The following is a 27,618-nucleotide window of genomic DNA, read 5'->3' as shown; positions in this document are numbered from 1 at the left end:
CTACTGCACAGGCCAGGATTAAGGTCTGATCAGGGTATGAGCACTGAGAATAGTGGAAAGAAATGGTATTTGGCAAGAAATGTGGTTGGCTTGAATTATCAGAGATAAGGGAAAGGAGGGAGTAATTGGGAGACGATTCCCACGTGTTGAGGGTAACTGGTTGGGAGAATCGGTTTTGAGGGGAAACTGATGACTTGGTATTTGGCAAACCTTGGTTAAAGGGTGCATAGTGGCCGGAGCAGTGTAATGACAGGTGAATCACTGGGCGCTTCCCCTGCTGTGTCAGCAGTCACTCCCTGGAGTTTCCCAAACTGAGGGTAAATCAAGGCCAAGCAGGATGCCAGGAAGCAACCCAATGAGTCTCCTTCCGACCCCTGGGGCGGGGCCTTACCTTCAACTACCACGTGCAATCAGGAGTGCGCCTGCAGATGTGAATTGTGAGGTGCCCGATTCATACGATTCACACCTGGGAGCCTCGCAGTCTCCACGGGAGGCAGTGCAGCACGAGTAGGCGTGTCTTTATAGCCTCGATGCAATTGGGGAGTTAGGGCGCCATAGGACGCCAGCCAGGCGTTTTTGGAGGAGGAGCCCTGCGGGATTAGTGTGTAAGAGGATGCTTGGAGCTTTTCTCCTCACCCTCAAGGTAAGGCAGGGCAGGGCACGCCCGCACGCGTTTCTCTTGTTAAGCGGGTTTTCATCAGTCCCTGAGCTCAGGCCTGGAATCACAGTTGAGGTCCAGCCAAGAATTTGACTCATTCAGGTGTAAACCCCGCCAATTCTGCTCAGTTTCCTGAATTCTGCTGACAGCAGCTCTTTATTCCTTTTGCCTGAAATCCTGGGGTCTTCGTGTACGTTGAGATGAACCGAGGCTGACATCCCCCTCAGTGGCCTCCCGGCGCTCCAACACTCAGCCCCGCTCCAGGCCAGAGCGGGCAGAGCCTGGGTTTGGGGAGGCGCAGCGCCCTGCGGGAGTAACCCAAGCCGTCCCAGGAAGTGCTGGAGGCCCGGCACGGAAGGCTGTCGGGGCCCCGGACCCACTCCTTCCGCGGGCTCCCAGCCAGGCTCTCCGGGCGCGCGCGGGCCCAGCCTCCGCCGGGGAGCGGGCGCGCGCCGGGCGGGGCGGGGCGTGGGCGGGGCCTCTCCGGGGCCGGGGGCGGGGGGCGGGCGGCGCGGAGGGGTTACCGGCCGCCGCGGCGAGAGCGCGCCCAACCAGCCGTGATGTCCGCGCGCGCCGGAGGCTTCCTCCCGCCGCGGCCCCGGGCCCTGGCGCCGGCCGCGCCTCTGCTGCTGCTGCTGTTGCTGCTGCTGCTGGACGCCGGCGGCGGGCGCGGGGGCGCCTGGGCCCAGGAGCCGGGGTCGGCGGCGGACGTTGACCCCGCGGCCGACGGCGGGGACGGGCAGGACCCGCACGCCAAGCACCTGTACACGGCCGACATGTTCACGCACGGCATCCAGAGCGCCGCGCACTTCGTCATGTTCTTCGCGCCCTGGTAACTGGCCGCACCGCCCACCTCGGGCTCCGCGGGTGCGGGTCTGGCCCGGGCCCGCACTGTGCGCGCGGGGGGCGCGCGGCCGCGGCCTGGGGGCGCCCGGCGAGGGGCTGAGGGTTTTCCGGGCCGGGAGGTGGGACGCGCCGGGCGCTCGCGGCTGACGTGGCGCTAGGGCCGGGGTGGAGCAGGAGGGGGCGGTCCCCGAGGGCAGAGCCGGAAAAGGCCGCCGCTCCGGCTCCCGCGCCCCCTTCCCCGATCCCCGCACCGGGGGATCGGGGAAGGGGTCGTCGCCCTTCGGGGCCGCTGGGAGCTCAGAGCCCGTCCGCCCCCTGGCCCCAAACTTCTGCGCCGGCCGGAGGCAGCGGCCTGCGGTGCGCCGGGACCCGGAGGCCACGTGCGGTCGCCCCGGCGACCAGGCACCCGGCGTGCACACTTGGACTTAGGAGACGGTTCGCTCGCCGCACGGCAGACCTCCGGCCTGCGAGTTTAATTGAAACACAGGGACTCACAAGGCGTGATTTCCCACCCTGCAGGAAGGGGTGGCCCAGGCAGAAGAAGGTTCCGGCGCTCCCCCGGGGGGTGGAGAACAGTGCGGGTTCTGGGGGCCCGTCCACAGCCCCGGGGCGGTGGGGAGCTGTGCTCGCGGTGATGGGAGCCACTGGCCCCGGACCCAAGGCCGACCTCTGGCACCTGCTCCTCTCTGCTTTCTTGGGGCCTGGTCGTCTGCAGAGTGTGAGATGAGAAAAGTTATTACTACGTTGAGCAGACGGTGCCCCTCGCCGTGGTTCTCGGGGGGCGGGGGGCTTTGGTGTGGCCTCGGTGCCGAACCCAGAGACGCCTGCCCTGTGGGTTGCCCTGCAGAAAGCCTTCCCGTCATTCGCACGAGCACAGGGACTGAGTGCCTTCCTCCCAGGGCCTAGATGCCCGATGAAGGGGGTCCTCCGTGGACGGAGCAGCCAGCCAGTCTTCGGGCCCAAGGCCCTTTGCAGGCTTTACTGCAGAATTTGGCATTCGCCCCCAGAGCGGAGGAGGCTCCTTGAGATGTGGGAAGGGGATGCAGGAAGGAATAGGGAGAAGATGCCCAAGAAAAACGGCCTGTTCAGAAAATGTGCTGGTGGAAGTTGGAGGAAACTTTTTCTCTTCCTCCCCATGTTCAGATGATGACTGTATTTCAGTTCATTTGGAGTTAAATCAGCACTTTTGGTCTGGGTCAGAGCTGTCCCATACATACATTGTGTTTCCAGTTCCCAAGAACCAAGAGTTGAATTTGTAGAACTACCAGTGGTATAGAAAATACTTTGTAGTGTAACATAATGGACATCGATAGTTACTTTGTGAAGGGTATTATTCTCAGAGTAGCTATTCCAATTAAATACACTACTTAAGTGAAGCCTATTTTTGTGGAATAAATCTGCCCATGGATTTTTTTCCCTTATATTTTAAAGAAAAACTGACATGTAGACATCGTAGGTCCGTGCAGTGCCAGTGGAGTTTTAATTCTGGAGTCTCTGTAATACTCACCAGCTAGTCCTGGGCTGAGTGAGGGACAGGACCGGGCACTTGGTATTAAGTACATTCCTTAAAGTAATGTAATGTTTCATTGTGTGTGGCTTATAGACTTTTAGGTGGATGCTCCCAGAAAAAGTGACTTTTAAAGTTTTTGTTTGCTTCTTAATAGTCTACCGTGAAATGTTTAAATAGAGATGTGTGGGTTTCTGTGACAACATTTAAAAGTTAGACTTTAAGAGCAGATTGGAGCTCAGATGGAATACGCTGTGGGCTGCCCCTCCTCTTTCCATTTAAGTTTCTGGAATGTTGGGAGCCCACGTGTGATTTGGGGGCAGGAGCTAATGAAAACATCGATCTGTGTGTATTTACTCTGAACTGGGTAGAGGCAGGGCTGTCCTACTGCTGTAGATCTTGTGCCAGCGTCAGGTCATAGCTTCTCTATGGCCGGTTTTCAGGTCACATTGAACCTGGTGACAGTGAGGTCAAGGTTGGAGCCGCCTCCTAAAAAGGACCAGGTGGCTTTGCTCTGTTATGTGACCACAAACTGCCTCTGAATGCAGCTGCTGTCTCAGAGGTTCATGCTGTAGCCCCAGAGGTCCAAACCCAGAAGTGCCAACTGCACGGCACCCACGGATCCATCGCTGAGAGATCGCCAAGCACTTAGTACGTGCAGGCACTGGGGATCCAGCTGTAGGAAGGATGATGCTTGTCTCTTGTCCCATATATACTTAAATCCAGCAGGGGTTTTCCCTCACAAGTGTCTTCCAGAAAAGAAGGGATTCATATTGTATTCGAACCTCTTATAAAGCAGGATTCTCTTCTCTGGCCAAGGAAGTGCTTAGGGAAGACAGGTTATTCTGCTTGAAGCAGAATTTTCCAGTGCTTCCTTTAGGTGCTTCCCGGTGAGGTCATCTGTCAGAAAAGAAAAGAGGCAAGGCGATTTAACACTGATTTGATTGAGAAATTATTTTGAGGATGAACTCAGTTATTAAGTGTTGGGTGTTCTTACCACACTTTAGAAAGCAGTACAGCAAGTAGTTACATCGTAGACATCACGAATACACACTTACCAGGTGAATGGGGAACAAACCCCCACATGCCATAGTGTTTGTGTATAGTTAAATTCATACACTGAATTTTATGAGTGTATGTTTGAGTATCTCAGATTTAGAAGTTTGGGGGTGGCCACAAGCTTTTTGTGTGCTTCTCACTGGAGAGAATGCAGAGCTGATTTCACTTCGAGGCTGCCTTGCATGTGGGGAGACTCGGTTACATGGTAGAGGAGACCTGACTGTCAAGGAGCCATGGCGAGGGGAAGCGCTGAGCCACCGCCACAGGGGCGGAGCGAGGGAGCTCTCCAGATGAAGGGGAGAAGAGAGTGGACACCAGACAGCCTGGGAGTCACTTCCTGGAGGAAGTGACAAATAGGAATGAGCCAGGTGGGTTTAGGGAGGAAGTGTCAGAGAGAAGAGTGTGCTGATTCCCAGGGCCCGGCCAAGCTACAGCCCTTTCAGGAACCTGGAAACTCAGCAGCATGACCCAGTGGTGGGCAGCAAGGGAAGGAGGGCAGTGTGCATAGAGGTCAGGTGGGAGGTCAGCAGGGACCAGATCCAGGGGGAGCCGGCACAGCGCCTGGCTAAGTCTTGATTTCACGCTGAGAACGATGCGCGGTCTCTCCGGAGGGTTTAAGCAGGGGAGCAAGATTGTGCAGACACTGTGAGCTGTCCGGCTCCGTCTCCACTGCAGTGTGAAGAAGGGGTTGGATCAGAGAGCCCCACTGCCCTAGGAAATGGCTGAGCAGGTGGGTCGGGCACCCTCTGACCCCGGCGCTCAGCGTGCTTGTCACTGTCACCTTGCTACAGGTGTGGACACTGCCAGCGGCTGCAGCCTACCTGGAACGACCTGGGAGACAAGTACAACAGCATGGAGGACGCCAAGGTGTACGTGGCCAAGGTCGACTGCACAGCCAGCTCGGACGTGTGCTCCGCCCAGGGCGTGCGTGGGTACCCCACGTAAGTGACGGGCGCTCGCGTCCTGTATCCGCCGGGTCTTCCTCGGCTTTTCGCCAGCCGCATTCGGCCAAGAAAGTTCAAGTTAAACTTTCGGCACCTTCTTTGTAGTTCTGGGGAGTGAGGGGATGCCGACTTCAAGCAGGCACTCCCTGTGTTAGGGAGAGGTTATATTTGCACCGTGTGTGTATTGGGTGCCTTTTTTTACTTTGTTTGGGAAAAGCCTTTAATTAGTTGAGTTTTCCTGTTTATAAAAGAACATGTCTGCCAGACAAAAGTGGCATTCTCCACGAGGTCCTGTCACATTTGACGTTCACACGTACGTTTACACGATGAGCACCGACTGTCATGAATTTTCGTTGAATTTTTGGTCACTCTGTTAATTCTTAAGCCTCCCTTCTAGAGTTATTTCCCATGTGACTGGCCTGTGGGCTGTTTTTGTTGGAAAGAAAGTGCAGCTGTTCTGACAAGTGATACTTGCTACCTACTTCCTTGACAGTTAAAACAGTTTTTTGGTTTTAAGAACAGAAATTGAAACTGGCTTAATGAACAAAAGACGGCAATTAATTTGAAGGCTGTGGGGGGAGGCCTCTGAGACTCAGCTCCATGAGTTTGGAGGTCTGTTCTTCTGCCCTCCCGCCCCTTAAGGTGACTTAACCCCCCCCCCCCCCCCGCACTGCATCTCTCTGTCGCCATGGCGGACTTGGGCCTGTCGCCGATTGGCCCAGCTTGGATGGACTGTTCATTCCAGAAACCATCTTTGTGACCCAAGAGGCAGGATCTTGTCGGAAGACGGCAGCCCCGTTCAGACTCAACATTTACTGGTGGAGTGAAGAGCGCTTCTCCAAAAAAGGGAAGACGCTGTTTCCAGAAGGATGGGGGAGGGGTTGGGCACCACAGGTCCCCAAATATTTGTTCAGATTGACAAATGAAGTCAATCCTTTGGGAAACCCGAGCTGATCTTCAGACTTGAGAGGCCGCATGGAAAATGGCAGGAGCTCTGGGCTGGAACCTGGATGCCACGGTTTGGACCCCAGCTCTACCGTGTACTTATCCTGCAGCTCTGGTCACACACGTTCCTCAGCCTCTGAGTCTGAAGTAGGATGCTGACACCCACCCCCATAACATTGTTGTGTGTAATAACGTGTGTAGATACCGATCTGAACATACCCAATAATGTTAAGGTTTCCTCTGACCTTTGGAGATTTGGCATTTCCATAAAGGGCCCTGGAACTCTTGGTCTTTGGTGACTGTTTGCTAATGTGGGTGCAGTAACTCAAGTGTACATCACATCAGAGCAATAGAGACAAAACTTCCTGCTGTATGTACCTACCCGTTGGCACCACTGTCCTGTGCTCCACTGCATTGCCTTTAAAGTAAACTCTGCTTGTATGAAGAGCATCCCAAAGCAGCAGCCAGTGAGGAGTGGGACCAGTTACCTGTTGAGAGCCTGTTACTTTCAAGGTGCAGGAGCAACAGAGATGGGTGGCCACGGTGTCCACTCTGAAACAGCCGGCTGTGTGTGGCCCTGTGGCTCTGTGCACGGTAAACCACGCCATAGGGAAGGTGAAACAGGACCAGTCATAGGGCTGAGAAGGCAAGTGTCGGAGAGAGTAGAGGGTTCCACCTGCACCCAGTCATACGAGCTCTCTGGCTGCAGCATCAGTTACTGCACAGATGCTATTCACAGATACTGAAAGATCCATGTTGGATCAGGTGTCCTGATTTGTTTTTTAGAAGACATGATCTCCCCAAGAAAACCATGCACTGGTTTTGTGTTGTTAAAAAGAACTATACAATACAATGGGCTACCACTACGTGGTTTGGGAAGGAACCTCGTCACAGCCCGAGAACAGATTTTTTCCACAGAATGCAGGAGGTAGGGGCATGCTGCATAAACGTAGTGGCCTCAGGGCGTTCATAGATGACCCTGTGTGAGCTTTCACTTCTAGGGATGTTTCGAGGCCTGAATCAGGTGGTGATGTAAGTGCTGAGGCGGGTTGCGGAGCGGGGTGCCAGCACATTAGCTTTTAGGTCATCCCTCCCGTCACCTTCAACTGGAGTAAAGGCTTGGAGAGGGAGGGAGTTTGGGTTCCCAGGTCCCTGGAGAAGGCTGCCTACGCTCGGGAAGATGGTTTGAGGTCTTGCTGTTGAGACAGTAAAGAATCTTTATCACCTGGGAAAGTGCTGGCAGGGGCAGGGCTGAAGGAGGTTCCCTAGGGCTGCCATGCAGAGTGCCACTGAAAAGAGTAGAAACGTATTCTCTCACAGTTCCGGAGGCCAGAAGCCCGAGATCAAGGCATCGGCAGTGCCATGCTGCCTCTGAAACCTGTCAGGGGTCCTTCCCTGCCTCTTCCTGGCCCCTGGTGGTTGGCGGGCAGCTCTCGGTGTTCCTTGCCCTGCAGAAGCGTCACCCCAGTCCTGCTCCTGGACTTGGCCTTCTGCTGTTTGCTTGTCTCTCTCTGTGTCTGAATCTCCCCTTTCTGTACGTACTGGATTAGGGCCCACCTTCACGACCACATTTTAACTTGATGGCCTCTGTGCAAATCCTATTTCCAAATAGGGTCACATTCCATGGTAGCGCGGGTTAGGACTTCTGCAGATCTTTTTGGGGACACAATTTGACCCATGACACCATCTCATCTATAGTAGTAGAACTTCCATCATTGCTGTTTTCCAGAGGGACCCAGCAATGGGGATCTTTCCCCTGCAGTCTCCTTGATTGAGGAACAGATCACCAGGAAAACAAGTGCCCATGTGGAGGTTTGGTAACAGCAGAAGAGTTTGGGGCTATACTTGGGGCGTGAACCCCGTGGCCTGCTCTGCATTGCTGCCCTCACCTCCATGTACAGTGGGAGTGAAGTCAGATGCCCCGTGAGGGAAGCTCTGCCCTCCCTAGGCTCTGTGAACTCAACCAGAATCTCAGACTCGAGCTGGTTAGAAAGATTTTTAATCCAACAACAGGAAGAGATTTTAAAAACTAGTTTTGCTTCGCTCAGTGTACACCACATGAGGGAAAAGTCCCAGATCAGGTTTACTGCATTTTAGCCTTAGCAAAGGAATGGAGGATGGGTTCAACAATGCCTGCTCTGATTTCTGATTTTTTAAAAATTCTTATATAGTTTTATCGTTACAATTAATATTTAAGCCTTCAGATTTTCTTTCTTTTTTTTTTAACATCTTTATTGGAGTATAATTGCTTTACAGTGGTGTGTTAGTTTCTGCTGTACAACAAATTGAATCAACTATATGTATACATACATCCCCATATCTCCTCCCTCTTGCGTCTCCCTCCCACCCTCCCTATCCCACCCCTCTAGGTGGTCACAAAGCACCGAGCTGATCTCCCTGTGCTATGCGGCTGCTTCCCACTAGCTATTGATTTTACGTTTGGTAGTATATATATGTCAGTGCCACTCTCTCACTTCATCCCAGCTTCCCCTTCCCCGCCCCCCATGCCCTCAAGTCCATTCTCTACGCCTGCGTCTTTATTCCTTTCTGATGTTTTGAGGATCCACTCTTTTCCATCCTGAAGCGCTTTGGTGGAGGGAGGTACTGGGGCGAGAGGTAGGGAGTGGAGAGGGACAGTAGCCGCCTCTAGTCCTTTGTGGGCACAGCTCACGTTTCCAGAGCGTCTCAAGGGGTGGATGCTGGTGTTCGCAGTCTGAGAGCCTGCTTTGGAGTCACTTGAAATGTTACGCTTCGTCAAGGAAGGGACATACTGGCCGAATCGAGTTAGATTGCGTCTTTTTGTCCTGGCTCTATGAGTATAAGCTGCTAGGGAAGGGGACATATATTCTTCACTGGAGACACATTGGGATGTCCCGTGGCCCATCACAGGATCTGAGCTTCTGGGTGAGGCCAGTAAGCCCATTTTCACCTGAATGCCTTCTCCAGCCAGTGTGTTGGTTTTCTTGTTTGGTGTGAAACTTCCTTTTAAGACCTTTGTGGGGCTAGCTGTCCAGACCCACAGTTTGATTTCTGCGTATCTTAGCCTCTCGCACTCTGGCACTGTGCGTTGGGCAGCTCCTAACAAAACCCACGTACATGCCAGGAAGCGTTAGGGGTGTTTTAGATGAGTAGGCTCGCCCCTGAGTGCTAGCCTGTGTGTGTTACCTGTCAGTAGCCATATTTCCCCCTCCATCCTGCCACCCTCTATTAATTCTGTCAATAGAAGAATTATTCCCTCCCCTCCCCACCTTCCTTGATGCCTTCTGTTAAGTTTTATCTGGACCGTGTTGTCCCGTCACCAGTGGAGTGACACAGGGTCTGGACGTGTTCATCTCGGCCTCTGGTGATGTCTTTGCTCCCCTCCAAAGGCAGAGCTCCTTGCTCTGTCTGCAGATACCTAGTGTGTGTGTAAAATAGAAAAGATTCCTTCTCTGGGGGCAAGTGAACGGGCCATATCAACCAACGTCAAGGTTGTCCTTATAGTTGGAAAGTTGAACTCTCACAGTAGCTGGATATTCATGCGTTGTAAGAGTTGAATAGCTGACAGTGTATCCTGGAAATACATTTACTGCAGAACAATGCTATTTCTACTACAGTTGTAAATTGTTTTTCAAAATGCAGAACGTAAGAACTACTGAAGCCGGGGAAGGATAACAAATACGGGGCAGGGGAAAGCTAGAGAGCTCTGCACACCTGAACCCTTGTAGCTTTGGGGCTTTAACTCACGGCCTGATGTGTTCACCCCGGTTTTGTTTTTCAAGAGTAACATAAGAAACTTTTAAAAGTTCAGGATTAAGTGACTATGTTATCACCTAGAACATTACTTTTCTTTCTTTTCCAAGTATCATCAGAGAGGGGCAGGGGTGGGCTGCCTGCGGCCCGCCGACACCTCATTTTTATGATTGTTCCGCTAACTGAGTTTGCTCTCTGCTCAGAGTGGTTTGAAGTGCTTTAAAATCTACTGCAACTAATCCTCTGTTACTCTTTCAGCTTGAAGTTTTTCAAGCCTGGCCAAGAAGCTGTGAAGTACCAGGGTCCCCGGGATTTTCAGGCCCTGGAAAACTGGATGCTGCAGACACTGAACGAGGAGCCCCCCGTGAGTGCACACGAAGCCACCCCCTCTTTCTTCCTACATTTTTGGGGTAGTCAAGAGGCCAGTTTAAGTACCATCTTTTTTTTTTTTTTGCGGTACGCGGGCCTCTCACTGCTGCGCCCTCTCCCGTTGCGGAGCACAGGCTCCGGGTGCGCAGGCTCAGCGGCCATGGCTCACGGGCCCAGCCGCTCCGTGGCACGTGGGATCTTCCCGGACCGGGGCACGAACCCGTGTCGCCTGCATCGGCAGGCGGACTCTCAACCACTGCGCCACCAGGGAAGCCTTAAGTACCATCTTAAAGCAACTTTTATCATAAGTAAAGGTTCACTTTTTTTTTCTTCTCAGTTTTTCTTTTTACCGTGATAAAATACACTATAAAATTTGCCCAGTTAACTGTTTTTCAGTGTACAGTTCAGTGGTATAAATACATTCAGAACGTGGTGCCGCCGTCACCACTGTCCGTGCACAGAAATTTTCCGTCTTCCCGAAAGGAAACCCTGTCCCCGTTAAGCCCTGACTCCCCTCCCCCTCCGGCAGTCCCTGGCGCCCAGCGCTCTGTTTTCTGCCTCTATGAATTTGGCTCCTTTAAGTACCTTATGTAAGTGGGAAAAGATGAACTTTTAACAACTTTCTGTTATGGAAAAGTTCAAACAGGCACCAGAGTAGAAAGAAGAGTCTAATGGATGGTGGGCAGGAGTGCAGGGAAGGTGGCCCCACGTGCCCGCCTGAGCCTTGACAGTGGTTCCCGTTCTGTGGGCCTTATTTTGTCTCCCCTGCTTCCCCGCCCCACGTTTGGCTGCACAGTCAGTGTCATTTGTAAATATTTCAGGATGCAGCCCACAGATGAGGACTTACTACTTTTTAACATACCTTCTGTGCCCCCTTCACATGTAATTCAGCTCGCAGTAATTCCTCAGCACCCGAGATGGACTCGTGGCCACCCAGGGTCAGGGCCAGGCCCCCACCCTTTCTCCCCCGGGACCTCACTCCCGCGGGCGGTACCCACAGTGTGAATCTTCCCTTTTCTTCTCAACCCTCAGCCCCACGGCCCTAAGTGGCTTTGCTGATAACAGAATTCAATACCCTTCATACTCTCCACGTCTTAATGGCCTCCCCTGCGGTAAGGATAATATCAGGAAACGGCAGAAACTGTATGATTTCTGAGATTTTTTTTTAATTGAAGTATAGTTGATTTACAATGTTGTGTTACTGAGATATTTTTTAAAGACATAGTTATATGTAGAGTGTTACAAAGAAAACCCTGTAATCCTCGTCCAGCTGATGTTAGGACCCTTAGTTTTGTTATAAATCACTGATCGTGAGCCCTGCAGTGAGCGTCCCTTCGTGGGTGGTGCTTTCGGATCAATGCTGACTGCTCAGGCCCACAGAGGCTGGGCTGTATTTTGACGGGAATAGAAAGATGGCCCGTGTTCCCGTGCTGTACGTTTCTGATGAAAATATTAAGAGCATCTGAAGTCTTTGAATGTAATGTCCAGTCCAGCACTGGAGTAAGACCGTGGTATTGCGTCAGGCAGGCGCTCCCTGACCTGAAGGTTGTCTGGGCTCCAGGGCTCTTTTGGGGGCCCTGATGCTGTTGGTGTCATCTTCCAGGGTGTGGTCCTTCAGCTGTCCCCCAGATTCTGTGTAGAGGTCACAGCTAATCAGAAACCCAGCTGCTTCCCAAGTGCTACTTTACCTCACATTCTTAAAAGTTTAGAACCACATGGAGAAGAACGTCGGCATACGGTATTGAATAAGTGTTGACCAGAGACGTGTCTAATTTTAGGCAACAGGGAAAACCACAAACCTCGCGCAGAGTAAATTTGCATCTTTGTCATGGCAAGAAAGCTGGGGGAGCAGGTGTAACTTTCACATAGGTTTAAACTTCAAGTTGTTTTCTGTTTTTTTTTTTTTTTTTTTTTTTTTTTGTGGAAATGTTCTCTGAGGGGAGGAAGCCAGTGTTTTGGGTTTTTTTTTGTTTTTTTTTTGTTTTTTCTTTTTTGCGATACGCGGGCCTCTCACTGCTGTGGCCTCTCCCGCTGCGGAGCACAGGCTCCGGACGCACAGGCTCAGCAGCCATGGCTCACGGGCACAGCCACTCCGCGGCACGTGGGATCTTCCCGGACCGGGGCACGAACCCATGTCCCCTGCATCGGCAGGCGGACTCTCAACCACTGCGCCGCCAGGGAAGCCCGGAAGCCAGTTTTAAAGGGGAGTTCATGGTCTCCAAAAACATTTAAAGTAAACTTTTCAGCAAAAAGCCAGTCTTCTATGATGACTTTATTCACGAAAGCATCTGCCAGTGTCAGGATGGCAGAAAGACTTCACCTCATGAGCCGAACGTCTTTCTGGGGAGTGGAGCCCAAAGCACGGGCTGGGGACGGGGCAGCCAGGCTGAGGCTCACGTAGCCATCCTCAGCGGGGTACCCCGGGGGCGTGGCCACATGGAACCCACCCCTCCCCACCTGAGACCTCAGTTACCCACTGGCCATATCTTTGTGTCTCAGAGCAGTGGGGATCTCAGATAATTGCTAGAAATGATGACAGGGTGCCTTATTATAGAAAATTTCAAATATTCAGACTTAATACTGCAAGCCGAAATTCTTTTCAATGTGAATTTTGCCTTATAAGCAAAAACTTTTTAAAAACTTCATCTGTATTTATATCTAAATAACTTGATGTACACATTTTCATCTTTAAACAGGATAAATTTAGATTTTTTCCTTCCTAGCATTATGGCAGTATTAAAGGAAGTCAAAGAAAAGAAAACCTGCCATTTCTTAAATTGTACCCCAATTTTTATATTTCCATGTTTCCTTCTGTAATTTTTCCTTAAACAGTCATCATCAAATAAACATGGTTCCTTTCATTAACGATCTTTTTATATAGTTGAATCAGCTTTATACTGACCATATTTTATCCCCTGGATTTGCCATAATCCAGCTCTTCTCTGTCCATGGATAGTTGGGTTATGTGTATTTTTTCTGTCATCAGAAATGCTATAAGGAACATTTTTATCTTTGTAAAGGACGTTTTCCTTTTCTACTTTGGAGTGACTTTTTAGACTATATTCCCAGACATAAAATTGCAAGGCAAAAAATAAAAAAGCAAGACCACTTTTATGGCCCCTGATGAATACTGCCAGATCGCTTTCCTAAGACTCTGTAAGCCCACACTGTCACCAGCCCGGGGAGAGGGGAGGGTGGCCGTTCTGTGATACACTGTGGTGTTCCCACAATGGCCATCCCTGCGTGCCACCAAGGCACAGGCTCCTTCGGTGCCGTAAGTGGACATTTTGCTACTGCAGCCCTTTGAACGTCTTATACCGGGTGACGTGTAGTCTTTTGTTTCATGTTATTGGAACCTAGCTGACTGTCCACTTAGCCATCACTCTCGGTCATCCTTTTGTCTGGGTACTTAGCACTTGGACAGTTGTGTCAAGCCAGCAGTGGAAGAGAAAGCTTCATGGTGCTTTCCTGCTCAGCTTTGAGCTCTCAGCACTTTGAAAGCTTTTAAAGACTTAACTTAGATATTCTTTTTAATAGAAATACAAACCACTAGGTAGAAACTGAGTAACACACACCCACGTGTCTATAGCACAGTGGGGATTCAGTGGTCTTCTCTGCGCCTCTGCTTGCAGGCCGTGGCTGTGTCGGCCTGAACAATCGAGACGTTTCGCACGGTGTGGTAGAGCGGTTAGTAGTTAGTTGTCACACTGGTGTCTGCCAGGTACTGGAGAAATGCCACTTCTTATCCGTTCACTGTGTGTTTCTGTCCCAAACTTAGCCCCATGAACCATATTCTTGCTAAAAGTGCAGCCCATGTTTGCCCTGTGGTTTCCTCTTTGCTGCCTTCCGTCCACCTGAATCTTCTTTCTCGTCATCTTTTCTCTTTTATCAGCCCTGCAGAGTCTTACCTTCCTTCACAGGTTTTATGTTTGTGTAGATAAAGGGTGGCCAGGCCCGCCTGCTCTCTGGCGGTTTCCTGCTCCCCGTCGTGCCCCTTTTGCTCCCTCTGTGTCTTCGGGTGCTGCTTCCTTCTGTATTCTACAAGACGTCTCAGGTCACGTTTCAAAGGACGGGACAGGGTGCTGGTTCGGGGTGGCCCATCCTTCAGTTTGTCTGCTCTGTTGGGTGGGGTTTGGGGACAGCAAAGGACGGGTTGGGGCAGGGAGGCCATCACCCAGCTGCCTGGAGCATCGGTCCTCGAGCATTTGCCAAGGGTGACAAAGTCGCTTCTTTGCCCGGGGCGCCACCTCAACACAGCAGTGTCCCTCGAAGCCTCGAGGTGGCAGGGGAGGGAGGAGAGCATAGAAGGTTCCAGACAGAAGCCTCCATGGGCTCCCCTGGGTCTTCACACACACACCCAGTGACCCTTGTTCCGTCTCTTCCCATCAGACACCGGAGCCCGAGGTGGAGCCACCCCGAGCCCCCGAGCTCAAGCAGGGCCTGTACGAGCTCTCGGCCGGCAACTTTGACCTGCACGTGGCACAAGGTAGGCGGGCGGGTGCGCCGGGTCTGCACCTCTGGGCACCCCTGCCCGGGCCGTCCTCCTGGGGGGCCTGGCTTTTCCTCTTGCTGCTTGAGGGCCGGTGGGTCGCAGCATGGCTGGCACTTGTCCAGAGCTTCTCTCCCCCAACCCCGATGGCATCAGTGTTTAATGCTCTTCCTCTCGGAGATGATCCCTCCTTTTGTCTCTGTCCTTAGGGAAGGGCCAGTTCTAATCCTAAGCTAAAGCCCCAGGTGTGGAAAGCTCACTGATGGTGAGTGGGTGCACGCACTTGTGTACTGGCTGGACAGTGCGTCCTTGGATAAGAATGTTTATGTTAATGTTAATCATATGCTTATTGACCTGAGGCAGAAACAAAGGTTTCTCTTACCTGTTTAAACCAGAATTTATTGGGACCATTATAACACACGAATCGAATCAGCGTAGGTGTTCTTTACACTTAAAATATTTTTCGATACCAAATCTCATTTTTTGAAAATAGTCTCCTAAATGTCAGAATGACCTGAGTACGATTTCTAACGTTAATGATGTGTAAGGCCTTTCTTCACACGTTCGGAAGTGTGGGCTCAGCAGTGAAAGGCTTGAAAGTGTGTTCAGCCTCCTTGCTGACCTGCCCTCTCAGATGCTGTCATGGAGAGAGATCCTCCTGGGAGACGGGGTTGGAAACGCTCTTAGGAGGGCTTAAAATTGTGTCCGGCCCTGAAGCCTCCTGCTTGCTGGTAGTTGACATACACCCCATCTAAGGCCTGACATCGCTTGTGGTGATCCTTTCAGCCGTTTTTAATTAAAGGTGGCTAGTTAATTGGTACAGATGCTCTGACAGGGTTTCTATCCTAAGGGGAGTCGCTTTAATTTGAGACGGGCTTGGGCTCCCTGCAGCATGCGCTCCCGGGGCCACCCCGTGACAGACCACCGTCCGAAGCCCAGCCCTGACACCCCCCCGAGCAGGTCACCCACCGAGGGGCCGTGTGCCCGCACGCCGTGGCCTCGTGCTGCTGACATGAGGGTCTCTCCTCGGAGAGCGGTGCAGCCCCGCCCTGACTCAGCTGCCAGGCCTCCTGTCTCCGCCTCACAGCACAAAGTAGCGACACACCTGTCTGGAGACGTGGTTTCAGCCTTGCAGATCAGCTGCTCATGTATATTTTAAATGTTTTTATTTAAATTTCTTAACTGGAGTATAGTGGATTTACAGTATTGATTTTGAAGCAAGTTTTTTTCCCCATTTCCCGCGATTGCATCATTGCCGCGGTGACAAGATGCCGCCGTGAGCGTTGCCATGGCAAAGTCCGACTCTGAGCCTGAGTCACACGCCAGCGTCCGTTGGTTGGTTCTCTCCTTGGCCACAGCCTGATTTCGGTCTGGTCTCAGCCTGACACCGTTTTGGCCCTAGGCTGGTCAAGGTAGAAGCGCCTAGATGAAAGTTTTCAGTGCCTAAATCATGGTGTTGTAGGCTTGTTTCTTTCCTAGCCAAGGGGAGCGATATTCAGTCTTTTTAGATCTTCTATCTTATTGTGAAATAAAACCCAGATACAGAAAACAATGTAGGGTGTAGTGAATGGTCATAGAGCGGTCACCCGGCTCAAGACAGAACACTGCTCGCTTCCCGTGCCCCGCCCCCCAAAAGGCACTGCCCTGGCTGTAGGGAACCCGCCACTTGCTTCATGGTGTGGAGTACGGTCGCCCTGTCCACGTCACCCTGATGTCTCTGTTCCCTGTGAGTTGGCCGTTGAATCTAGGGACTTTATCACGTTCTGTTTGATGTTTTGGGGGGTGTGAGCAACACTGCGTAGCTGGGAAGTCTCTCTGTGACGTCAGTGGCCTCGTCCGTCACCGCCTAGAGCCATAACTCACGAGGGATGCAAAGCCTGCTGCTGTAATTCAAGCATCCCTTCTTCATTTTTACAGCAGGAGACACTTGCCCTCGTTTATCACTTGGTTATCCAGCGGTGCAGTTCACGTGGGAAAGACAGGCTAAGTGCCTGATTCTTTCCCTTTATCGCCCGTTTTCCGAATGAGTTGGGTCCCTGTTGTCCTCCAAAGATGACAGATCGGTTTTTAAGGATCGTTATGAACTCATGGGTAGAGACATATTTGATGGGGAGTCATTTTTTACCAGTTCAAGGGTTCATGCTGAACTGAGCTTTGCAGGAGGACAAAGATGAGACGCTTCCACTCACGCTCTAGGTGGGTGGGTGTAACTCACACTCCCTCTCCCCTCCCCCGCCTTCCTTCCCCACCCCCGAAGGAGACCACTTTATCAAGTTCTTCGCCCCGTGGTGTGGTCACTGCAAAGCTCTGGCTCCGACCTGGGAGCAGCTGGCTCTGGGCCTTGAACATTCCGAAACTGTCAAGATTGGCAAGGTAAGTGAAAGCCCTTATTAAACCGGAAATAGACCGCCTCTGGCTGGATTAATTAGCTGAGTAGCCCATTCTTCATTCTGTGCACAGAGTCGCAAACTTGATTTGTTAATTCCATTAGCGTGCCACTTGGTAACTCATCTCGCCTTCACAGATGCAGCCGGGTCTCGAGTGCGCTGGCTTTTCCACAGTCTAGAGATAAATTATGGCTTTGGCTCCTTTGTTTATTTTGAAGCAATGGCCAGTTCTGAATTGGCAGCCCCAGAGCCCTTTCTGCAAAGATATGGGGCAGAGCCTTAGAGAACATTCACTGGACGTACTTGGAGACCATCCACAGTCGAACTCACCCAAGAGCTCTTTCCTAAAAGGACCTTGGGCTCTGTGCTCACACCCTGTGTGCAGCCTGCGTGCAGAAGACCCGCCCGTGGGGAGCCCTGGCTTTTGCCCTGCTGCCAGGAATTCTTTCCCACTTTACATAGGGAAACCAGAAGTGATGCCTTGACAGCTGGGTTTTCGGGAAATATCTAGAGCAGCTTCCGGGCCTTCAAGCACTTTTAATCCGTCCATCCTCCAGCACCTACCAGACACCCTGCCTGAATTGCTTTTATAAAAATCTCGTTTTCTACCTTGCCGGGGGCTGATTTGTGTACAGGAGTAATGCTGTGTGTTCAGGAACTGTAGCTAATAAGGTGATGCGCCCAGCACAGTGAGATGGCCAAAAGCATAAACGTGGGATTCGGACAGACCTGGCCGGCCACCCTCGAGCAGCTTCTCCACACCTCAGTCTCCCCCTTCGCAAAACCGAGACGAGATCTGACTGGGGCGGTGGTGAGGGTGACGGTGAAATGCTGAGCACGACGCTGGGCACAGAGCAGATGCCTAGGAAATTGTAATGGTTGTGAAGTGAAGTTTTCACTGTTGTGTGTTAAACACTTAACTTGACATCTTTTAGTTTTATCTTTATTATATTCCAAATACTCCTATTTAAAACTCCTGAACCTGAGAATACATTTCTGATGACTGGCGTGGGTCTCTGTCCACGACAGCTGGCCGTCCCCTTCTCCAGATGTCAGGCTAGGCTCCCTCTCTCCATCTGCTGACCTGCTCAGGGCCCATCTGCTGACCTGCTCCCCCAAAACTGGCATTTTTGAGTGAAAAGAAATCATGTCTCTAAAGTAAATCCCATCACTCTGCTCCCTAAGCTCAGGTGTATTTTGGGGTAAAGTCTCTCCAAAAGCTGCAGCTTGCTGGCAGAGACGCTACAGATGGGGAGTTGTAGAAATTTTCTTTCTTTGAAAAAGCACTGAGTGTCCGAGAGCCCATTTACCAGGAAGGCTCGCGGAGAAACTGACGGGGCGCGTGATCTGTATTTCCAGGTTGATTGCACACAGCACCATGAACTCTGCTCAGGAAACCAGGTCCGAGGTTATCCTGCTCTCCTCTGGTTCCGAGACGGTAAAAAGGTACGTCTTCGGGTCTTAGCGTTGAGACAAGATGTGTGTCTTAACCACGGCTGAACAGTCGAGTGGTTTAACGGGTGGCGCGTTGCCAGCACAGACTGTTTGGGCACTGGTTTAAAGGAATACGCATCACGGAGCGAGAATGTCTTTCTCTTTGTTGGTAAGGCCTGGCGGGTTGAGAGAAACCATCAGGCGTTATGCACTCCCGAAGCATCTCAGCGGGCTCAGGTTAACTCTAGCATAAGCCGGATGGACGGTCCTAGGGTAACTGCTCTGATTCCGACCTTTGAGAGGGGTCAGCGCTCGCTCTTGGTAAGGCCCTTCAATGCCGGCTTCGTCCCTGGCCGCTGGGCAGCGCCCAGACTTTGGAACCGCTTAGCTCTGCAGAAGGAAGGCGCTGTGAAGTTCTTTGCCCAGAGCCAAACTGCGGTTGATCATCTGTGCTTTGCCTTCACCTTTGAGCAGCAGACACCACAGAGCCGGGACACCCAGACAGAGATGTCCGATGGGGGCGGGTCACGCGTGGGCAGGTGGAGGGTTGAGGATTCACAGCCCTGACGTGTCTTTGTGTCGCCTGTGTCCCGGACAGGTTGATCAGTACAAGGGGAAGCGGGATCTGGAGTCGCTGAGGGAGTACGTGGCATCGCAGCTCCAGAGCACGGAGAGGGGCGCCCCGGAGCCCATCCAGCCCTCGGAGGCCCCCACGCTGGCCACTGAGCCCGCGGCCGACCAGGTGGGTGCACGGTCAGCTCCCACCTCCAAGCAACAGCGCAGGCACAGCACGCGGTCGGTCATTCACATGGGGGGCTGGGGTCCACTTTTCAACACAGCGTTTTCTTGAACTCCTTTCACATGCTTGTTAGGGGGTCAGCGTAGACAGAGCTTCCCTTTAAAGAACCTGGAGTGGGTGTGAGACAAAGGATCCTGCGAGCATTTGGTGTCAGCATTTCTGGACAGTTCTTCCCTTTGATTCAGCACTCACTAACTTGAAGGTATTTGCTGTGAAAGCTGGGCTGTTGCCTCTTGGGCCCGTTCTGCTCGTTTCCATAACTTGCTGCAGTCAAGGTGGTAAAGGCCCCTGAAAGAGCTGCAGCAGAAAGGCTCTGCGCGTTGGAATGTCAGAGGCAGATCGCTGTAGGCTATTTCATTTGTCCAGACGATCGCTGACTTATCGAGGTGTCCTCTTCATATATTCAGAGCGTAAGGTTTCACGTTTGTTCCTTCTGCGTTTATCAAGCCCTGTTGCGTTCCAGCCACTGTCCTAGGCCGCCAGGACACAAAGCGAATAAGGTCGTTTTCCGCCTGTGGAGAGTGGCGGGTGGGAAGGGGGAGACACGCGAAGATGTCGGTGCTGCGACGCAGGCCGGGGCGGGGAGGCAGGGAGCGCCACCCCACGGGTGAGTCGGTGTCCACTGGAGAGCCGTGGGGAAGGCCGCCTGGCGGCGCGTCAGCCGGCAGGAGTGAAGAGGGCGCGAGGAGGCCAAGGGCACCGTGCGGGACGCAGAGGGAGCCGGCGGCTGGCCCCCGGAGGGCCTTGTCCGCCAGCCGCAGATCTCAGGTCTGCAGGGAGCCAGTGCAGGGCTTGGAGCCGACGTGGACTTTAAGAAAGCCGGCTGGCTGCAGCCTGTGTGGACGAGACGGAAACCGCTGTATCTGGAGACAAAGGATGCAGGGACGGTGGGCAGGGGCGTCCAGCTCCCCCTGCGCAGTCGGGATGGGGGAGGGGAGGGAGGGAGAGACGGGCTGGCGGCGCCGGGTGGGAGGGAGGCGATGGGTCCCTATTCAAGGTGTTGCTTCCAGGGCTGTGGCGGTCTGCACGTGGCGACAGGTAAGAGTCTGGAGCTTAAGCCGGATGCCTGTCTAGAGGAGGAGGTTCCCGCATCCGCTCCTGTAGGTAGAAACCGATGCTGAAGCCGCGGGTGAAGATGGGATTATTCGGGGAGTCAAAGTGGTGTTTTCCCGGGAAAGCAGTGCTCGGATTTCCCAGCTGAGAACCACACATAAGGCCTGTTTGTTTGTCAGTGTACTTCCAAAGCCGAGTCCTTGTGTTGCTGCCTCGGTTCACACAACTGCACTGCACAGCACGCCAGGTTCTTACCCGGGACGGCGGGCAGGGCGGCCCTGGTCCTGGGGAGGACGCCTCCCTGGCGACTGTCCAGCCTCAGCACTTACGGGAGCGATCGTGACTCGCTGGGGCTGTCATGCCCGGGGCCCGGGGATCAGGCTTGGAGAGCCGGCAGCCGCCGGCCCCATCCTCCCAGGGTGGGGCTGTGATGGCGCCTCCGCCCCCCCGGGCCCAGCCCCTAGTGGGACGCTTGTAGGTTGGGGACCACGTGGGTGTTAGTTAAAAGTGGAAGTTTTGGTTTAAGAAGTAAACAAACGATTTCGTAGTTAAGGGACCATGCGTCAAGGGAGCGTGTGTCATGGTGGTTGTAAAGGTCACCCCACGTCGAGTATAATTATATACTGTGGGTGTTTTTGTCAAACCCAGAAGGGTTTCTATTTATAATGAGGTTTTCCGCCGCTCAGTGGGTCTTTCAGTGAGTGTGGTGTCATGTTTCTGGACATGGAGATGGCAGCGTCTGGATGGCCCCCTCAGTGCCCCTGCGTCCTGGTCACAGACACATGGTACTTGGTGCTGGACTCGAGTGGGGCAGCCCTGGTGTACTTTGCCACGTGATGCCTCCTCCGTATTCTTTTTATTTCTTGATTTATTTGGCTGCGTCGGGTCTTCGTTGGGGCACGCAGGATCTTCGGTTACGGCGTGCGGGCTCAGTAGTTGTGTCGCGCGGGCTCAGTAGTTGTGTCGCGCGTGGCCTTAGTTGCCCCGCAGCGTGTGGGATCTTAGTTCCCTGCCCAGGGCTCGAACCCACGTTCCCCTGAATCGGAAGGAGGATTCTTAACCACTGGGCCACCAGGAAAGTCCCCATCATCCATATTCTCACGAGAGGATCACAGATCCGTTTTTGGAGGAAAACACATAGACATAACCCTGTGAAGAGCCTTCAAGATAGAATCGCTTTAGAGCAGACTGCCGTGTGGCACCTTGGCCCTGAGTTCTCCAGCCTGAGTTCACATGAGCAGTCTTCACATTTACTGTGAATTTGAAAATGGAAAGCAGCCTGTTATCTGTAGAAGCACGTGTTGCCTGTGCTTGTGTAACTAAGGTCCCTCCGTCACATAGAGAAGATAATTATGAATCTGTAGGATGAGAGCGATAGAGTCGGCGGGGAGAGCAGTGCGCACAGACTTCAGGGAGGCCGGTCGGCTCGGACTTCGATCAGTGTCCGAGGCTCCAAGCCCGGGAGGCGCATGCTTGGGCCCTGCCCACCCAGAGCCCTGGAGACAGCGGCTGCACCTGACCCTGCCTGGGCTGGCTGGGAGCTTTTGTGGAGCTTGTGAAAAGTGAGTTGTGTAGGTATTTGTGTGTGGCCTCGGAGCACACATCACAGCATTTTAAAAGATGACGGACCCGTATCTCTGCGATCCCAAAGCATGGTCCCCGCTCTGCTCTACGTGGTGTATTTGAATTGTGGCTTTTCCCTCCCCCAAGGGCACTGTGTTGGCACTGACGGAAAATAACTTCGATGACACCATCGCAGAAGGCATAACCTTCGTCAAGTTTTATGCCCCGTGGTAAGTAGCTGTTGAATTAGAACCTTGGTCCTCGTGCGCTTGAGTCACATCCTATTTTTCAGGCCATAGGCCAACCCTCCGGACTCAGTGTTGGGCAGATACATTTACTTGTAGTTATGCTACAGGGAAAAAGGAAATGTCATTATATGTGTTAGAGTTTGGTGGTAATTCACAAAGTGATGGAGAATGAGGTTAACTTAAAGCTCAGTCTGCTCTGGAGGAAACAAAACTGGAGACTTCTTATCGTGGCCATGTAACACTGCAGTTCTGTGGTATCTGGGCACTTTGCCAAATAGATGGCTTTTGGGGTTAAAAACACCGTGCACATCATGAGGTATTAAGAGCTCTGCCCCTTAGTCTCTCTGGATGTTGTAGAGAAATCGAGTAGAGCTCAGCTTTCCGTTAGAGCCATGCAGTCTGTCAGTCACCTGACCTTCCTGGCCCGTGGCCCTCGGGGACCAGAGCAGAGATGGGCTGCTCGGAGCCCGAGACCGCGGCAACCACAGTCAGTGGGGAGACGATAGGTTCCAGGATGTGCCGTGAACCACTGCGGCTTTGGATGCCCTTTAAATCCTTTGAACCCACTTTCCTCAGCTGTAAAACGGGGAGAACGCTTAGTCTTGAAACAACCCATTTGGAAAGATAGTGTTGAGGAGAGAGAGATCCTGTTTCTGAACACAAACACACACGTGCCATTTTCGCTTCTCACTTTGTTTCATTGCGCGTATCCATGAGAATCAGTAACGGCAGAGATAAAAAAGTTAACGAGTGACCTGTACGACTTGCGCAGGTTTTATTCTTAAAGAGTAGAATCACTAGTAAATAATGCCTTTAAAACTATCACGTATTTTCTAGTTTTTAAAAAAAAAAACCCTAAAGCTGTACAGATCATGTACAAGGACAGAAGAGCCGCTTTCATGGAAGGGGAGCAGGTCATAGAGGGGAAGATGGTCAGGAAGGGGGTATAGTAACAGGTGGAAGTAGAGTTTGAGCCGAACTTAGTGGCCTCAGTGCTCACACCACATCCCGGAAGCTTCAGGGAAGCTTTGAAGTTCTTTTGAACATTTAAGACCGTCAGAAAGATCTGTTTTTGGCATTCAGGTGATTTTTTAAAAAGCCCACAGTTGACCGCATCGTAGAGATGCTTGCAAAGCTGAAGCTGTTTTGCAGACGTCTTGTTGTCAGTCAGGGTATCCGAAAGCCTGCTCGGGCTTGGGTTTGAACTCCGTGTTCGGGATGGGAGAGGACGAGCAGGTGCAGGAGGTGGGGGATGATAGCGCGCCCCGCGGGAGAACCTGCCGGTTTATCCACTTCTGGGCAGCTGTCGGCTGCTTCCTACAGAAGAAACAGGCTGGGCAGTGAAGTGCAGGCGAGTGAGCTTGACGGGACCTCAACAAAGCTGTCGCTCTTCTGTCCCCAGGTGTGGGCATTGTAAGAGCCTGGCTCCTACCTGGGAGGAACTCTCTAAAAAGGAATTCCCTGGCTTGGCGGGGGTCAAGATCGCCGAGTTGGACTGCACTGCGGAACGGAACATCTGCAGCAAGTACTCGGTGGGTCCACATGGATGGGAACTCATGGGGACAGAGGTGGGGGCGGATCCCAAGTGGAGCTGTAATTCGGTACTGTGGGCTCAACCAAGATAACTCATCCTCTCGACAAAGAGTTTTTTGTGTCCTTTGGGGATTTTTTTTCCCATTTGAGAAGCAAAAGAGCTGCTCTCTCAAAGGAAAGGCTGTCTTCTGTGAGTGCACACAGTTCAGAGGGGTTTTCAGGCCTTGCCACCTGGGCGAAAGGCGGGCAGTACCTGAGACTCTGAGCTGGAGGGCAGGGCGCCACCTGCGCGGCCATTCTCATTGGCTAAACGGTCAGCTGGCTTGTAGCCTTCGTCGCACACACAGACACAAGGCAGCGCTCAGTGCAGAAAGTATCTGATCCTACGCTTCCCTGAGAGGGCCACACCAATGGGCCAGGCTTGGCTTCTTTACGTAACTGTTGCCTTCTTTCCAAGCTGTTAGCACCATCGAATAGCCCAGAAGATTTGCAATTTATTTATATTTTTCCATTTGTGGTGTTTTTCTTAAAACATTTTTGAGGCCCCCGGAGTTTATTAGAATAGATGTGTGTAGCGCAGACGTCGTCTACTTACTAGAAGATGCCAGTCAGTTTTTAAAATGTTTTATTTTTTTGGTGCTTTAAAGAGAAAGGTGAGCTGTGCTGACAAGTGTGCATCCTTGAGGCTCCTGCTGCCACTCAGCGCGGACCACAGAGCGCCCTGGTGTCGCCAAGGAGCTTGTGGGAAATGCAGCCTCAGGCCCCCTCCATCCCCACCAGCTCCCCAGGCGAGACTCCACTCTAGGGTGAAGTCACTCCTTGTTGCTAATCTTGAAAGTAGGTTTGGGTTGGAAAGTGAATATAGAGCCCCAAGGCTCTGCTTTCTGAACTCTTAGGTACTTTTTTGATGGTCTGTACGTTCTGAAAATTTAACTATAGACTTCCCTGGGCACGACTCTAGGATCTCTTCTGATTTTAATTAAGAAGCAACTTTATGTTGGTTTTCAATTTTTTTTTTTTTTTTTTTTTTTTTAAGGTACGAGGTTATCCCACATTGCTGCTTTTCCGCGGAGGCAAAAAAGTCAGCGAGCACAGCGGGGGCCGAGACCTGGATTCCTTGCACCACTTTGTCCTGCGCCAGGCGAAGGATGAACTGTGAGCTCGGCTGGAAGCTGTCTCCTGCCTGGCCCTGGGCAGGAGCTCAGTCCTGCGGCCGCTGCCCGGTCCCTTGCGGTGGTGACTCAGAGATCAACGCACTAAACTTGTGCTATCTTCTCCACGTGTGTGTTTTTTAAGCCAACACACTCCACAGATTCTTTCTTAGGTTTCTCTAAGTACATGTGTAACTCATGATCCCTTTGCAAACTAAATATTTTCAGTGGCAAGCCACCATCCATCCCGTTTAACCTTCTCTCGGTGAAATCTAAATGGTTTCCTTTGAGACTAAAATAGAGTCAAGGAAATTCCAATTGCCAGACTGTTTTTGGCTTTGGAGTAATTTTGGTGAAAGCATCATGCGATGCATAGTTTTTGAACCATCCGCGCACAAGTTCTGGAAAGGTGGCCTTGCCTTGTGGCGATATTGCGTTGCTCTGATCTGAAGGTCCCAGTTGACTTGTTAATAACGTCGTGGGTCCGTAGCTTGGAGCGGATTTAAAACACAAAACCCCGTCGCCTCTGGAAGAGCCACTTTCCCAGCCCCTCCTGGATCTTCTGTCTCTGTTGATACCTCTCTCACGGGGAGTGGTGAGCCATAATGAAAACGGTGGTACTCCTGACGCGTGCCTGAGTAAGGTAATGCTGACGCCGTAGTCTTGTGTGTGTGTTGATACTTGAGCAATCGCTTATTACTGTTCAAGGGATACTTCTGTCCCTCCTGGGTGAGAGATTTCATTAGTTAACATGAAGCCAGAGTCCACGTGAACTTGAAGATTCGATGTCTCGCGTGGGAAGTTCCACAAGGCTTGTCCCGACTATTAACTCCTAGGAAGATTCTGCTTGGCTTGGCCATCTGGGGCAGGAGCCTTCCCAGGTCTGCGTATCAGGGACCGAGGAAGCCCTGCAGCCCCAGAATGGAGCCCTAACCGAAGCAGCTTCGGACTCAGCAGTCCTTCTAGAGGCCGCGTCCTGTACTTCGTCTGCCTTCGAGGAGGTCAGTCTTCTACTGTAAGAAGAGTGGAATTAACTTGACCTCAAGATCAAAGGAGGAGAGAGGCAGGGCCGAAGTAGACCACCTTACCGACGTCCACATAACCCACGCCGTCCTGGTTGATAAGGAGCACGTCTACCCTCACCCTTGGAAGTCCGCAGCTGTGGGACGAGGCTCCCTCAAGGCATGTGCCTGTAGGTTCTTCGCCATCAGGTGCTCCTCGTGATAACACTCGTCACCCCACCGCCCACGCTCAGGAGATGTGGCCACTTGGCACAAAGTACCTGGTGGTCAGGACCTTAGAAACAAGACCCCGTCCGCTGTGCACGGCAGACGACAACAGGATCCCGGCCAGCCTCTGCCTTAAAGAAAATCTTTATTAATCATGTATGGTTCACAGATGTTCTTTAAAAAAGACCCCAACTTTCTAGAGAAGCACAATCCTCATGAGTGGATTCATCTTTGCATCGTGAGTCTTGCTTTAAAAAGGAAATCAAAGTGGTACAATTTGTTTACACTATGATACTTTCTAAATAAACTCTTTAAAAAAAAAAAAAGTCTGGTCTTTCCTTAAATGTTACAGCAAAACAGATATAAAATAGACAATAAATTATAGTTTATATTTACAAAAAAGCTGTAAGTGCAGTTATAGATCATAAATGTATTATTTAATCAGTTTAGTATGAAATTGGTTTCCGAGTACATGATTGTGAAAAAGACATTTAAAAAATACTCTCAGATTTAATCTGAGTCTTACTTTCTACAGGAGAAAACCGTGATTTCGGTTCCTAAACCACATACCCATCCTAATCTCTTCCTAAGGCTGGGTGCCCTTCCTCAGCTCATCGCCTGTGCTGGTCTAACCCCAAGATGCGGGACGCTGTCCAGTAAGAGGCAAGGAACCGTTTTACCGACACAGATGAGGGCTGACATTCCTGACGTAAACGTGCTTTTTCAAAGAGCCGTCCCTCAGGGGGAGAGGTGCGGGCGTGTAGCTCGGTTAAAATGATGGCTTTAAGAAGACCTCTCATCCCCGGAGCCTCGCCTCAAAGTGGGATCACTTTAGTCTCTGTTTTTGGTCCTAGCAAAGAAAACAGCAAATGCTGGTGGGGGGCGGGGGGGCGCGGGGTGGAAATGATATGGTTGAACTGAAATAAGGATATTTTCATATGGACAAAACGCCCGCACAAACATGTAACAGCACGACTGAGACAAAAGGCACTTGCGGGCTGCCCGGCTCCCTCCCGGGCCGTTGATCCCACGTGAGAAACCGACCTCCCTGGGATGAGAGCTCAACAGAGACGTTCTTCCCCCATTCCCGTGATCTGCAAAATCTACCTGTGAGCAGCTACTGAGCCCGCTGATATCTGAGCCAAGAAGAATTTTACTTTAAGATTATCTTCCCTATTTACTTACTAAAACCACAAAGAGCTTGATCTAAAGCAAAATAATTTGGGTGGGTTTGGGGGGGCAGAGGGGAACCTTCAAAGTTAGGTTTCTTCAGTCACCGGACTTCATGCTACAGACACTCAAACTCAGCTTCCTAGAGACCGACAACTACTCACGACATTTACTACGTGAGCAGGTTACGGACGAGGTCCTTTAAGATGTCTGTTAGGGCGGAAAGGCAGCAGGCAGCACGAGATGGTGTCGGCGTCTTATCCCGCTTTCTCGGTGCTTCCGGGTGCCTTTTAAGGCAGACGTGATGCAGGAGTCCAAGGCAGTGCATGTGTCCCCAGCAGCTCGTCCTGAGTCAGTGGCACCCACAAGCTCTGACGACCATGTTCCTGTATTTTTTCAGGATGACGTTGGAGTTGTCATCAAAGTAAAGCACAGAGATGGCATTCAGTTTCGTTGGCGCACAGCACGGTTTGGGGACGTACTCGGGATTCATAAGGTGAAC

The 27,618-nt window shown here is 51.9% G+C and overlaps 3 protein-coding genes across 4 annotated transcripts in view; 1 reads left to right on the top strand and 2 right to left on the bottom strand.

Annotated features, from left to right (window-relative positions):
• The window catches only part of SNRNP48 (small nuclear ribonucleoprotein U11/U12 subunit 48), a 578,580-nt gene that overhangs the window by 266,204 nt on the left and 284,758 nt on the right, over window positions 1-27,618 (bottom strand). The gene's annotated exons all lie outside the window — the stretch shown is intronic.
• TXNDC5 (thioredoxin domain containing 5) lies at window positions 1,170-26,272 on the top strand. Of its 2 annotated transcripts, none has more exons than XM_060023671.2 (10): window positions 1,170-1,490; window positions 4,862-5,011; window positions 9,950-10,055; window positions 14,450-14,546; window positions 16,807-16,922; window positions 18,296-18,382; window positions 18,969-19,112; window positions 21,933-22,015; window positions 23,436-23,565; window positions 24,603-26,272. In XM_060023671.2, exons 1-10 carry the CDS (start codon window positions 1,219-1,221, stop codon window positions 24,723-24,725), a joined length of 1,308 nt encoding a protein of 435 aa, XP_059879654.1. In that variant the 5' UTR covers window positions 1,170-1,218; the 3' UTR covers window positions 24,726-26,272. The 2 variants fall into 2 exon arrangements, with proteins under 2 accessions (XP_059879654.1, XP_059879655.1); XM_060023672.2 differs by lacking the exon at window positions 1,170-1,490 and adding an exon at window positions 1,663-2,048.
• Window positions 26,259-27,618, bottom strand: part of BMP6 (bone morphogenetic protein 6) — a 146,189-nt gene continuing 144,829 nt past the window's right edge. Inside the window, exon 7 of the mRNA XM_060023670.2 lies at window positions 26,259-27,618. Within this exon, the coding sequence (XP_059879653.1) occupies window positions 27,469-27,618 (150 nt within the window). The 3' untranslated portion in view covers window positions 26,259-27,468.

Source organism: Delphinus delphis, chromosome 10, assembly GCF_949987515.2.
Source record: "Delphinus delphis chromosome 10, mDelDel1.2, whole genome shotgun sequence".
Lineage (NCBI taxonomy): Eukaryota > Metazoa > Chordata > Mammalia > Artiodactyla > Delphinidae > Delphinus > Delphinus delphis.
This window is presented reverse-complemented; position numbering and strand designations above follow the sequence as displayed.

What these genes read in the sequence shown, in the direction of transcription:
- TXNDC5 (XM_060023671.2), top strand. Translation starts at nt 1,219, where the DNA reads ATGTCCGCGCGCGCCGGAGGCTTCCTCCCGCCGCGGCCCCGGGCCCTG. An exon ending in GGTTCCGAGACGGTAAAAAG is followed by an intron (nt 18,383 to 18,968) that starts GTACGTCTTCGG and finishes TGTCCCGGACAG; the next exon opens with GTTGATCAGTACAAGGGGAA. An exon ending in CTGAGCCCGCGGCCGACCAG is followed by an intron (nt 19,113 to 21,932) that starts GTGGGTGCACGG and finishes CCCTCCCCCAAG; the next exon opens with GGCACTGTGTTGGCACTGAC.